This window comes from Macrotis lagotis, chromosome X (genome assembly GCF_037893015.1).
Source record: "Macrotis lagotis isolate mMagLag1 chromosome X, bilby.v1.9.chrom.fasta, whole genome shotgun sequence".
Lineage (NCBI taxonomy): Eukaryota > Metazoa > Chordata > Mammalia > Peramelemorphia > Peramelidae > Macrotis > Macrotis lagotis.
Window position 1 is genome coordinate 651623559 of NC_133666.1, and position 13538 is coordinate 651637096.

Below are 13538 nucleotides of genomic sequence, written 5' to 3' on the forward strand. Positions count from 1 at the left end.
TTCTTAGCTCTTTTTTTACTTAATGAACTGGCTCAGCTATTGTACCTTGGGACCTTAGTCACTTGGACCCCTTCCCCCACAGTCAAGGCCAATCACTGCACCTGTCACACCAGACAGAATACCAAACATTTCCCTCAGGTCTTTCTTCACTAATGTGATTCCTGACATCTGACAACTGACCTCTGGCAGCCTCTTCCCCATTCTTATTTTGCCAGCGTCGAGAAATAAGTCCAAAGTGGCCAGAACATTTAGGAACAAAATTTATTCCAATTTGAAACAGAGAATTTATTTCAGGAGAAAGATATGAAAATCAATTTCCATCAGGTATTTCTGGAATAAGGAGTCAGGGCCTGACATCAGAGCAAACTCCTGCTATCTCACCTAGCTGGAAGCCACAGGCACCCACGTGGCTAGTTGGCTGGCACTGGGGCCATCCCTTCTGCCCCGCCCCTCTACCCTCCCCCCACCCCAACACTCACAACAATACATGCATTTCAAATGACAAGGTTTAAAAAACAGCATCTTATATAGTATCTTTTTAAATAGGTTAATGTTTAAATTGTCTTAAATCAGGATTGTAGAATATACAAGTATTACCAAATAATTTCCACCACATTGGCACTTTTAAAGAATCTCGTGCACTACTATGAGGGGGCATTGGCACAACTATTCTTCTTTAGAAAAAAGAGGGGGTGCTGCAGTAGATTTTATCTTTGTTGGGAACTTGGAACACCTGGATTCAGCAATGACAGAATAAAATGGTCAGCACACTCCAGAAGCATTTGAGAAAAATGCAGTTTATCAAGTGATTAAAAAAAACAGATACAAGAACACACATACATACATACACACATACACACACACACACACACACACACAAACACACACACAAACGGGGTATCTGGGAGGGGCAGTATGGCAGAGTGGTGCCCCACCCAACTAAAAGCAAAGCCAACATTGTTGAGAGGCAAAAAGTCAAAAGGTTTGGCTTGGGCAAGAGGAGAAACAAAGAGAAGCTGGCAGAGATGGACAATCTGGAGCCTCGGGCACTGGATTTTTATGGAATGATGTGGAAAAATAGATTGGCCTCACAGTGGGTCACCTTCTTTCCTGCCTCCTTCCCTGATCAGACTGGCATGCTAGCATTGGTGGCCAGCTAGACTGTATGTCCTTAGTAGGGCAAAAGGGATATTGGGAAGGAATCCAGCAAACAGCAGAAAGTACGGTTTGGAAGGTGGTCATCTGTTCCCACTCTATGACTGTCTTTCACATTCCAACTCCTCTCTTCATGCATACTCTCCACCTCCTCTTGCCTGGAAAAGAACAGGTGTCTGGTTGTGAGTTTGGCACTTTCTGATGAGTGGGCATATTAGAAAATTCAGTAACTCAAAAAGGGGCTGCACCAGTGAGGTAAGAATGTTTACCAACCAGTCAGACTTTGGTCCCTAGAATATGCTTAGAGAATCCCCAGAGACACATGATCTAGACCAGAACTAAACACTTACCCCCTTTCTTCCCTTGGGTAGCAGGACCCCCATAAAATTTTCTATCATTTCTCTAGATGGCAAATAGTACTGAAATAATACATAGCATTCATCCAATTTCCTTCAAGAATCATTAAATCTCTACTGCATCAAGGGGCCCCTCTCTGGAACCACTCAGGAGCCTGAGTGCTTAGGGCAACCTGTCCTATTTGCTATCCTTCTACTTTGGGGTCCTGAGTTTCCTGGTGTAGGTCCACCGCCAGCAATGGACCCCATGCCAGCCACTGGTACAAAAAAGAGTTAAAGGAATGGGGCTTAGCACCATCTGCTTCCTAAGGAAGCTATTTGGACTCACCCCAAGAAGTTGGGTTTGTTTGGTGTATGGTTTAGGTTTCTGATAAAAATCCTCTTATATGATTTCATGCTACAAAAAGACCTTTTTTGGCATAGACACGAGAGGGAAACTGGTTCCAAGCAGCTAGTCACCCCTAAATAGGATTAAAACTAGACAATCAGGAACGTAGCTGTTGACTCAGATGCCGGCCTTCTTGTACTTAGGCCAGAGACTACCTAACTAGAGGGCTGAGATCTTCTAGGCAGGCTCTGATGGTGTGCTGCCTCCCATAGTGCTGAGATACAACGCTGATGTCCCTTGCCTCATATATACCAAAAGGCAGGAAGGAGGACTGAAGAGATGAAGAGGGGTGGAGGAGGAATGAGGAAAGGAGAAAAAAATGACAAGCAAAAGAATTGAAACAAACCACGCAACAGACTACTTGAAGTATAAGCTCCAGACTTAGTGTTATGGATCAAAGGCATCTCCGGCGGTTCATTTCCCGTTACGTTTTGTGCAAAAAAACACTGAAGTAGTGTTCAGTCTACAATAAAACGATAAAGCCAATCTCCCCTTCCCTCCCCTAAAGGAAAAAAAAGAGAAGAGAGAAAAGAAACCCAGACTGGGATGCCTTCTTTCATACAGTCTGCTTTGGGGGAGGGTTCTTCATGCTCCATCCACCAGGCTCAGTCCTAGGTGCTACTGAAGCAGGACTGGAGAAGGGCAGGGCACAATCCTGCCGGCAGCAAAGGGCTCGACTTCCCATTGCTTCCAGCGGAGATGTCCCGGGTATTTGGGTGCTTCTGTCTTCCTCAGTAAAAACCTAAGGAGGCTGTGGCATTTTGGCACCTCTATGGCCTCAGCTTCAAAAGGATGCAAGTGAACACTCACTTCCTTTGGCACCTGGAATTCTTGCTGATCTGTAAGTCTGGGTGTCCATCATGATCCTAGAGCAACCAGCCTTCTTGCCTAACAGCTTGATTCTGACTTTGGCAATGCCTGTAGACCCACCTCCCCTGGGAAAAAAAGTGCCTGTGCTGCCCCTCAACCCCATACATGGGGCAGCTCTGGACAGTCATCTGTGCAAGTGCTTGGACAGGAGTCACCTTCGGGCTCCTGAGCTGGACTCTCAAGTATAGCCTGAGAAGCTTCTGAAGAGGTCCTCCCCTTCCTTCCTCCTTCCCTTAAGATCACTTAAAAAAAACACACTGCTGCTCATCTCCCCTCAATGGGCCAGCCTGAGTCCCTGGGATTGGTGCAGCTGAGCGATCTGATGCAGGTCCTTCTCAGGGACCCCTGACCTGGGCAGAGCAGAAGCCATCTGTGGAGCTGCAAGTGAACTATCTGATCCCCCTGCCATGGGCAGCAGCATGCTAAAAAGCCAGAAGCAGAGAGGGTAAGCTCAGGTATCCCGAGGAAAACCTCCAAACCAACCACAAGACTTTGGTGTTGTGATGCATGTGCTGAGTCATTCGGTACACTGGAACATCTTCACCACACCAAGAAAGGGAAGGTATGGGGGAAAGGGGCTGCTACCCACTTATAGAGGAGGAGGGCACAGCTTGGGAGATCCTTTTCTATGAATAGAGCATATATGAATATTTCCCCCACCCACCCAAAAAGATACAGTCAGGCACTTCCCAAGGGTTGGCAGCTGTTGCTTGGCCAAGCTCCCACCTTTCAGAGCCCATTGAACAAAAATACAGCCTGTAGCAAACTATATATAGAACATCAATAACTTAAAAAAAAAAGAAGAAAAATCACAGTCTCCATATCTTTTATAATCAAGAAGAAAGGGGGGAAAAAAAACTTTTAAAAACCCAGACTATATTATATGATGTACTGAAGGAGACAGGGGAGATGGCTTATTGGGGTCTGTTGGTCATTGGATGGGTGGGGTCTTTTGCTTCCATTCTTGGGAGGAACACCACTCCCCAACCCCAATATCATCACAGTGGGCTGTGGAGCCTGGACCAAGCAGGGAAGAGGGAAGCAAGCAGGTTTGGTGATCTTGTCAGAGGTCCCCTGGAGCTCAGGGAGGGGGAGGTATTGGCTCCCCCCACCCCCCCAATAAGTTCAGTGAGTCCATAAAACTTGGCCAAGAGGTGGGAACTTGTAACCGAAAATAGGGTAGAGTTTTTTGCTTAGTTTTTGTTTTGTTGTATTTTTTTTAAAAAAGCGAGCGACAAAAAATCGAGCCCACGAGAAGGCCGCCTTTGCTGTTGGCAAAAGGTGAAGAGGTGCACAAGGTGTGGAGAAGAGTGAAGTGTATCCCCTGATAACTGTGAAATAAAAGCCATTTGTTAAAAATACGAAAAAAAATCAACTACTCCTGTGGACAGAGACATGAGATCCAAGGTAACACTGAGCAAAATTCGCCACTCCACAGATCAGACAATTGGCAATCATTACATCATTAAAAAGTAAAGATATTTTTCCTGTAATTTGTTTTAAAAAAAAAATTTTTTTTGGTCTTTTCTTCACGTTGAGGCCTCTTAGGGAGAAAGCAGGGTCAGACCAAGTTATATTCTTTCAGATTGAGCTGTAGAATGGTGTCTTTGACAGCAGCAAAGACGAAGCGGATGTTCTCCGTGTCTGTGGCACATGTAAAGTGAGAGTAGATGATTTTGTCGCTGTCTGGGTTTAAATCCACAAACATTTTGAGGATAAACTCCCTGGCAGCCTGGGCATCCCTTTGTGGTCCTAAAACAAGGATAAAGCAGAGAGAGTAAAGGAGTCAGTTGGATCCACAACACAAAAATCTATTCAAATGTGTTGCTCCAGGTGAGCTTGTAGGCCCTAGACAAGGATCCAGGAATACAAGTACCAAGCCCCTCTGGATTTCCAATGTATCAATAATTCAATTCCACTCAGTTCAAAAGTCATTAAGATGTGTATGCTGAACACTTTTTTCTAAGCACAGACCATGTTAGGAGCTAGTCCTGATTGTGCCATTAAATTGGATTAAGTCATTTTACCATCTTGGTGGCAAATTTCCCCATCTATAAAATGAAGGAAGGAATTTGGTATCTCTAAGGTTCTTTTTGCCTCTAACATTCTAATCCTTTATTTTTTTTTTAATTCTTTATTCTAGGGCAAGGTTTATTAACCTCTTTGATTGCTTTTTTGGTTGGTCTTGGAACACTTTGGCAATCTGGTGAACCCTTCTCAGAAAAAAGTTTTTAAATTATTGAAGGAAATGCTAAATTTCAGTTAGATATTAATGAAATAATGATAACCTTTTCCCCCATTCAAGTGAACTCTATTCTGAATTCTATCCACAGATCCTTTACATGAATTCTACATTAAGAACCCATGTTTTGAGCACCAACATTCAATGTTCTAGGATCAAATCTAACATAGTCTAAGGTTTTGTGAAATTCTAGTAAACTGACATTCTTTAAATCTTCTATTAATTTTTTCAAAAATCTAACTCTATAATAGTCATTTCTAATTTCTAAACATCAGCTCAAAAATTCCTTCCTATCCTCCATAAATAGCTGAATTTTATCAATCTCCTCCAGTTTATTCCAAGTACCACTATTCTGTCTCTGTCTCTAATGATTCCACTTCACTTCTCCATTCCCAAGAAATCACTTTATCTTGACACTATTATTGTGAGAACTGTTGTCCAGTTAGGTCCTGTTCTCAGGTCACCTCTCTGGAACTTGCTTCTCTGATCCATCTCCTCCCTTCTTTGGGCCTCTTCAAGTAAAAGCACTGAGAATAGTTTTAAAATATGAAAAACAAGCTACATGACCTAGAAATCTGAATGCAGTAAAGCAGATGACTTCATAAACAGGTTTCAGTGAGACTTGGTCAAATGAGATCCATGACAAGATTATGGAATTGGAAGAACAGCCTTTATTCAAAAAGAACAGGAGAGATTAAAAAGTAGGGCAGAGGGAAGAAGATTAGCTCTATATAATAAAAGGATTTTTTTTATAAGGAAGTCCAAGGACACTGCTTTTGTGTCTGTTGTGCTTTGTTTAATGCCACTTTGTTCAAAGCACTTTTATCACTGTGCCATAATCAGAGACCACCTAGCTAGAACTAGGAAGTATAATGAAGAACTTGGAAAATAAATAAAAGACTGGCACAAAGAGAAATCTCCCCCAAAACAGAGCAGAAAATAAAATTACTGATTTGCATTAGTAATCACTTCATCATTAAAAAAGTAAAAGAACCAATAAGAAAAAATTACATTCTGAATCTGATTTTCATAAAGGAAAAATTAGTTAACTGGATGCAAGTGATGAGAACCCTGAGGGAAAACAACCATTCCATCTCAGAATTTATGAGAGAGAGGAAAGCACAGCATAGTTTCATATGATTCCTGGATTTGGGGAGATAAAATTTTCAATGGGCTCAGAGAAAGAATAAGTAGACTCTCAGGGCCTTAGATTTTACAAGGAAATTCAGACTAGAAAGAATAAGAAGCTCTCAAGAATCAAATCCCAATAAAGAAAAGAGGGAGTTGTCTACAGACAATGATACAGACAAACCAAGAATTCACCAAAAACCTAGCTTTTTTTTTTTTTAGGGTTGTTTTTTTTGCAAGGCAGTTAAATAACTTGCCCAAGGCCACATGGCTAGGTAATTATTAAGCATCTGAGGTGGGATTTGAACTCAGGTACTCCTGATTCCAGGGCTGGTACTCGATCCACTGCACCATCTAGCTGCCTGATTTTTTTTTTTTTGGAAGGCAATGGGGTTAAGTAACTTGGCCAAGGTCACACAGGTTAATTATTAAGTGTCTGAGGCTGGATTTGAACTCAGGTCTTATGAACTCCATAGTGGGTGTTCTATCCCCTGTGCCAACTAGCTGCCCCTAAGAAACCTAGATTTCTAAAAAATCTATATACATTTGTTGGAAGAAACAACAGGAAATGAGGATAAATACCAAACGTATGATATGATCTCAACAGAGCAGTATTAAAAGAATTAAAAGCTGAAACTGAGTAGAGACTGGTAGGACCAATGAGAAAACTGTTCACTCCTCCTGTCAAAGGAGTCATTGACTTGAGGTGCAAAAAGGAGACAAACATTTTTGGACTTGGTCAATGCAGGAATTTGTTTTGCTTGATAATGCATATTTGCTAAAAGGATTTTAGCAAAGGATTTTAGTTTTTTCTTTGTCCAGTGGGAGAGGGGAGTAGGAGGAAGAGAAAATTGAGTCTCCTACTTTGGAGGGTGGAAAGGGAGATATTTTTAGGTATACTGGAGAAATGAAGATCAGAAAAGGAATAGACCATGGCTCAATATGAATAGACAGTGATAGCTTATGAGAGAGAAAGGCTAAGTTACATAAATCTTTTAAGTTTTTTGTCTTCCAAGGAAAATTCTTTGTATGGGAAAGGACAAAACAATATGGTAATAAGGGGATTTTATACTCAAGATAAAGAGGAAAATACTGACTGTCCTTAATTCAACCATTAAGCATTTAAGAAACAATTACTATGGGACAGAAACTTGGCCAGGCATTAGGATACAAAGAAAAAAACAAAACAAAACCAAAAAACAACTAGCCTTTGACCCTGAGTTTATACTACATTGTGAGGGGGGAGACTTGGACAAAATGTACTCAGATAATTAATTACAAAAATCAATTCAAGAAAATTGCAGAAGTGCACCAATAAAAGGAAATATCTGAGACCTGCACTTCCCTTGAACTTGGAAAGATGTAGAAGGAATCTAAGGGGTAAAAGTAAAAACCAGGTGTGAGAGAAAGAGAATGAGAATATGCATGTGTGTGTGTGTGTGTGACACACTTAGATATTAGCAAAACATGATGAAATCTTCATGCTATTCTTGTTAAAGACTAGGTAACTACACAATGACAGATTTCAAACTACCGTAAGGTCAATACTCAAAAAATAGTAATGATTTGTTGATGTCAACTTGGAAGGATTCCAGTGAATCCCAGGGATCTGGACCAGGCCTTGTGCTATTGATTATTTCTATGAATGACTTAGATAAAGACCTAGAGGGCATGCACTGGCAAAACAGTTTACACCCTGGGAAACAAAATCCAGATCCCAAAAGCTCTCGATGGACTAAAATATTGGGACAAAATCAACAGCAACAAATTTCATAGGGATAAAGGTGAAGCCTCACACTCAAGAGTCAAATGATCAACTTAACAAATACAAGATGGGGAAGGTGTGACTAAGAAATTTGTGTGAAAATGTTAAGACAATAATATAATATGGAAGCAAAGAAAGCTTAGTGAGTTTTAAGCCCACACTGAGAAACAATAGTCTCTGACTACTCCTACAGTGACAGTGCCTCTGTAGTCAGCTCTGACCAAACCACATCTTAATTACTATTAGACGACCACTAATAAGTTCCAGAAGGAGGACAAGGAAGGATGGTTAGCCTGAAGAGGAGAAAACTATGACCAACTACTTTCATGTATGACATGTGCATGATAAACTGGACTTGCTCTTTAAACATATACATACATACACAAACATACATGTACATAGTTATACATGCATACGTATCTATTTGCACGCGTGCGCACGCGCGCACGCACACACACACACACACACACACACGTGTCTGTGTCCGAGCAAGTAAGATCTAATTCCACAGAGGAAAGCACAGAAGCTGAAGCCCCTAGTACACAGTCCATAGTATCTGGAAGCCCCAACTACAAGCTCCTTTTACTCCAGCCACTAGGGGGCGAGTGGCACCGAGGGAACAAGAACCTCCCTGGCAGGTCCCAGTCTCCAGAAGCAGCAGCCCTGGAACAGGAGCTGGGCTCAGGAGCCCCAGTGGAAGAGATGGCTTAAGAAAGAAGGACAAAGAGGAGACAGTCCAGGTAAGCCAGGCCTTCTGCCCAGAGTCAGACACCATCCAAACCTCAGAAAAGATGATATACACTCTGAAGCCAAGGACTGTTTAAAAGTTTTTTGTCTTTATCTCTATCTAGTTCAGTGCTTTGGGAATAGGAAGGTAATTAAAAAAATCTCTGTTCAACTTGAAAGGTGACTACCCATTACAGACTGAAAGACTGGTTACAAGTTATAAAACCTGCTTTCTTGGTCCAAAAACAAAACAACCCCCCCCCAAAGAAAACACAAAATAAACCAATATCAAGCCTGTATATAATCCTAATGGCCAAAATGGATCCTGGAGAAAAGTTGAACACCTGTCCCTCTCTCCCTGCAGAGAGAGGAGGTAAAGGCTCTCTGGATGGGTTGAACAGCTTTTTTGACCTCCATTTCCAGGAGAAGACAGAAGACAGAATTAAAGGGGAAGGAAAACCAAGCAATATCCAAGAAAAATCCATCTTTTTTTTTTTTTTGGCAAGGCAATGGGGTTAAGTGGATTGCCCAAGGCCACACAGCTAGGTGATTATTAAGTGTCTGAGGCCGGATTTGAACTCAGGTACTCCTGACTCCAGGACCGGTGCTCTATCCACTGCGCCACCTAGCTGCCCCAAGAAAAATCTATCTTAAAAGGGCAATAATAAATGAAGTGCCATCTCCAATGAACTGACCTATCATTAAGGAGGATGGTCCTATTCAAAGAATGAGGCTGAGAAAAGTCCAGCCATTATCTCTTTCCACTGTATCTCAAGACAAAGAAAAAGGAATCGGTATTCCCTACCTCAGAGGGGAGCTAAGTGATCAAGCAATTTATGATTTTTTTAAAATAATAATTCAAAGGGGAAACATTAGGTATTGTTGTTATTCTAATTATCTAACCCCATGCTACATTAAGCCTAGAAACCCTTCATGCTGCTTTTACACCACATCAAGGCAATTTGCCTGGAAGAGAAGGGAACCAAGACATCTGTCTAGAATCAAATCAATTCTTCAACAGAACTGGATTTCACATTCCTGAGCAGATGCACACAGGATGAGGTAGCAGTGATCCAAAGCCAGCTCCTGACATTGCAATTAGCACTCCATCTCTGCTTCTTTTCTCTCCCCTTTCCAAGTGCTCCCAGGCTAGCTCCCTATTCAGTTACCAGATTCTCTGATAAGAGAAAAGTTAAGAACATGCAGGTCTCTCCTTTTTACTAATTCTGAGTATTGGATTAAAAAAGGTGGTTGATGGGAGAAGTTCAAAAGCAACGGCCTAAATCCTCTTTGTGTTCTAGTATCAGCATAACCATGCTCCAGATGAGAGAACTGGAGGTGATCTCTCTCTCTCTCTCTCTCTCACTGACCTCAGACACTCTCTCCCTCTGAGTCGCACCTGAAGGGCTGCACATTAATGACAGCCTCTCATCCACAATGAATCAAAGCTCCTTTCTCATCAAGGAAGCAGGCAGACTACTGAGTGACAGTAATTCACTGGACACCAAGTCGGGCATGATACCTGACAGCCTTGTGGTTGCCCAACTACAGCCAGCAGAGGGAGTCTTCGATGCAACACAGTCCCTCCTGCCCCCTGGCACTCCCCCCACCAGTCTGCCCCCAGACTGGCTGAGCTAAAATGACCCAAGACTTCCCAGCCTGCCATCCTCTGCCTGAGGTCAGATCAATGTGTCTCTATAGTATACTTTCATTTAATAATCAACTGATGCCAGATGTAAACACTGCTTCCCCAGAGGCTTCAAGAGGAAGCTCAGCTAGAGCAGGGCTATTACTCAGGGTCAAAGAGAGGGTCAGTCTAAGCGAGAAGATTTTTCTAATTAGATGGTAAGCCCAATGAACCCTTCCCCCAACTACAGTCTTACCATCAAACTCTGGGAAATAGTCCACCAGATGGGAGTACAAGATCTTATCTTCCAGCAGATCCTTCTTGTTGAGGAAGAGGATTACTGAGGAATTCTGGAACCAGGGATAGGTGATTATGGTCCGAAAAAGGGCTTTACTCTCCTCCATTCGGTTCTAACCAAGGAAGGAGAAAAGAAGAAAAGAACCCACTTTGTTAAAGGATCATTTTTTTCCTTTTGGCTTTAACTTGTATTCCCAGTATTTAGCATAGTGGGCACTTCCTAATGCCTGATGACTGACTTTGGAAACATCTTAATAAAGGGTCAATCCCTTGGTCAGCTCTCTGGGTTCTTTGGGAATTCCTAATGACAAGCTCACAGAAGAGCAAGCATCCACCAGACAGTCATCCTTTCCATCAGTTCGTTCTTTCTGGTCCATGTCCTCAGCTACTATATCACAACTGACAGAGGAACCAGAGTTCTAAAAGATGCCAATAGAAATCAGAGCTTATTTTCTGGTTTTCCTAATTTAATAGTAGAACCACTATCACCATTGGTTACCAAGAGAAAGTTATCTCAGGACCAGAAAGTGGGTGAGATAGAGCAAGGGTCAAGTCAGAGCAAGGTAAGCAGTCTCAAGGAATACATCCATCTGATAGCTCCTTCCCCGCCAAGGGCAGGGAAAACCACATTCTGGCTATCAAGAACACAGTAATACTGCTCTCACAAGGATTCCATAATACTCTACAAACCCCACATTCTCACATGGACAAAGTTCTGTGTTCTACACAGTATCTTTTTCTAGGTGTTTGAACCCAAATAGAAAAATTAACAGAGTAGGGCTTATTTCTCAAAATTCACTACCTCTAGTATCTGGGTTTCTTAACCATTTTTGTCAGATTCTTGAAACCTATGAACCTCCTCAGAATGTCATAGACCCCTTGAAACCTATGAATCTCCTCTCAGAATAATGTTCTTAAATATATGAATAAAATTTATATTATTACATTAGGAAAACAAACTGAAAACTAGCTATCAAAATATTTTTTAAAAAAATTTTTTACAGACCTAATGTTAAGAAGCCTTGGTTTTGTGTAAAGTACAAATTTGGTTTCAGAAGACATGGGTTTTAATCTCTTACTTACTTACTAGCCATGTGTTTTGACGTAAGTAATTTTACCTCTGTCTCAAATTCTCCATATGTTTACAAATCTGAAGAATACTATTTCATTATTCTCTACCTATAAAGTTGATATAAGGAGAACAATTTATAAAGCAAAAAGGCAGAGGTTGGACATAATATCATTGAAGGACTCTTCCAATTCCATTTTCCTTTGTAAATATATAGTTATAATGGGGTGCTAGAGTTCTTTATATTGCCCTCTCCCTACCCCTATTCCCTAGTTTCAAAGGTTCACCTACCTCATTGTCAGACTCCACTAGAACTTGGTCATATTCACTAAGAGCAACTAAAAACATGATGGATGTCACATTTTCAAAGCAGTGTATCCACTTCCTTCGTTCTGATCTCTGTCCACCAACATCCACCATTCTAAGAAGGGAAAACACATACCAGAAAGTGGTCAGTAACATCAGGGAAGGTCTGGCCCCAGCTCTTCCCCTTTGGGAATCCATAAACAATGCAATATTTTCTTACCAACTATTGAGCTCAATAAGTGGAGGGCTCTATCTCAAAGAAAGAGGTAATGTTCCTTGAATATTGGTTCTAAAAAGCTAAGACACAAGCCCAGACAACCACTTGCCCAGGACCCTAGAGAAAGAATTCAGGTTTCAGGCAGAGGTGGGATTGGGTGCCTTTTTAAAGCACTTTGAATCCCAGAGCCTGATCTAAAAGAACTCAGATAAGTGCACAGTCAATTAAATCAACTACCCAAAGCCAACCCATTTTAAAGGTTGAATGGGTTCCTCCCCAAAGGATGGCACTCAACACAGCTGTGATAACTTCAAGAAGGGAATCAGTTTTTTTTTTTTAAATAACAGTGTCCCTCTCTGCTGCCCAAGTAAAGACCCTTGAAAGGCACCCAGGCACTCCAGCAGGAACAGACCTGATACTCAACCACACCATTCTAGAATCCCAGGTGTCCTTCTGTAACATGGTTAATAAAGGAAGTACCAAGTTCAAATCACAACCTCTATAACAGCTTAAAAATTTCCCCTAGCCAGTTAGCCTATGTCATCATGATATATTAGAGTTCTGTACTCAAAGAGAAAATGTTTTTGAAAGTAAGTTCAACAAATTTTATTAAGCTTTCCTTCATTAAAGTTCCCTACTGGACCCTACGCTCTAAAGCTGTGAGTAGAAATAAACTGAGAGCTCCAAGGTAATGGATGTCTACTGTGCCAGCAGTTGAGCCCTCTGGAGGAACATGTGGCCAGGCTGAGATAACCAGCCATGAAGAGGCATCACTCACAGAAGTGCAAAAAAAAAATGGTTGTAGTAAGTAGAAACCATTTTAAAAGAGCTGATCTCTAGGGTCAATTGAAAGTTAGATTAAAGAAAAGCCTACTTCACAAGAGTTCTCTTGCTCCATTTTCTAAAACTGGTGGCACTGTAGATCAAATAAGCTAAGTGCCCCAGGGTGGCAAGAAAACTGAGTTACAACTCCCCAATCAATGTCTTTGTTATACTATGGTGGGAGGAAGAAGGGGTATTTTGCTGGGCACTGACGCCAATAACCAAGTTCCAGCCTAATTTTCCACTTTAAAGTCTAGCTTAGGTTGGGATGCTGACAGTCCCATAGTTCTAAGTCTCGGCTTCATCCCTTTCACCAGGTTCTGGAAGCACCCTGTACAAAGTTCAACTCCAGCACTGTCAACCCACCCAGCAGATGGGATCTAGGTACCTGAAGATGATATTCTCCAGGTCGAAAGGATATTCTATGATCCCAGTTGTGGGGACTCGAACCCGCAGCACATCCTGTTGGGTGGGTAAGTACCCAGTGGTGGCAATACGGTCAACATCAGTTAGGTAGCTAAAAAACAAAAGCAAAAACAAAAGCACAGGAAGGAGGATCCTTTTAGGTAA

The 13538-nt window shown here is 41.7% G+C and overlaps 1 protein-coding gene across 2 annotated transcripts in view; it reads right to left on the minus strand.

Annotated features, from left to right (window-relative positions):
- Window positions 1-243: 243 nt before the first annotated feature.
- The window catches only part of GNA11 (G protein subunit alpha 11), an 84450-nt gene continuing 71155 nt past the window's right edge, over window positions 244-13538 (minus strand). For both annotated transcript variants that reach the window (XM_074204903.1, XM_074204904.1), the window contains exons 4-7: window positions 13357-13485; window positions 11915-12044; window positions 10514-10667; window positions 244-4521 (exon numbers count right to left, since the gene is read on the minus strand). In XM_074204903.1, coding sequence (XP_074061004.1) covers window positions 4331-4521; window positions 10514-10667; window positions 11915-12044; window positions 13357-13485 — 604 coding nt within the window. In that variant the 3' untranslated portion in view covers window positions 244-4330. The remainder of the gene's footprint in view (window positions 4522-10513; window positions 10668-11914; window positions 12045-13356; window positions 13486-13538) is intronic.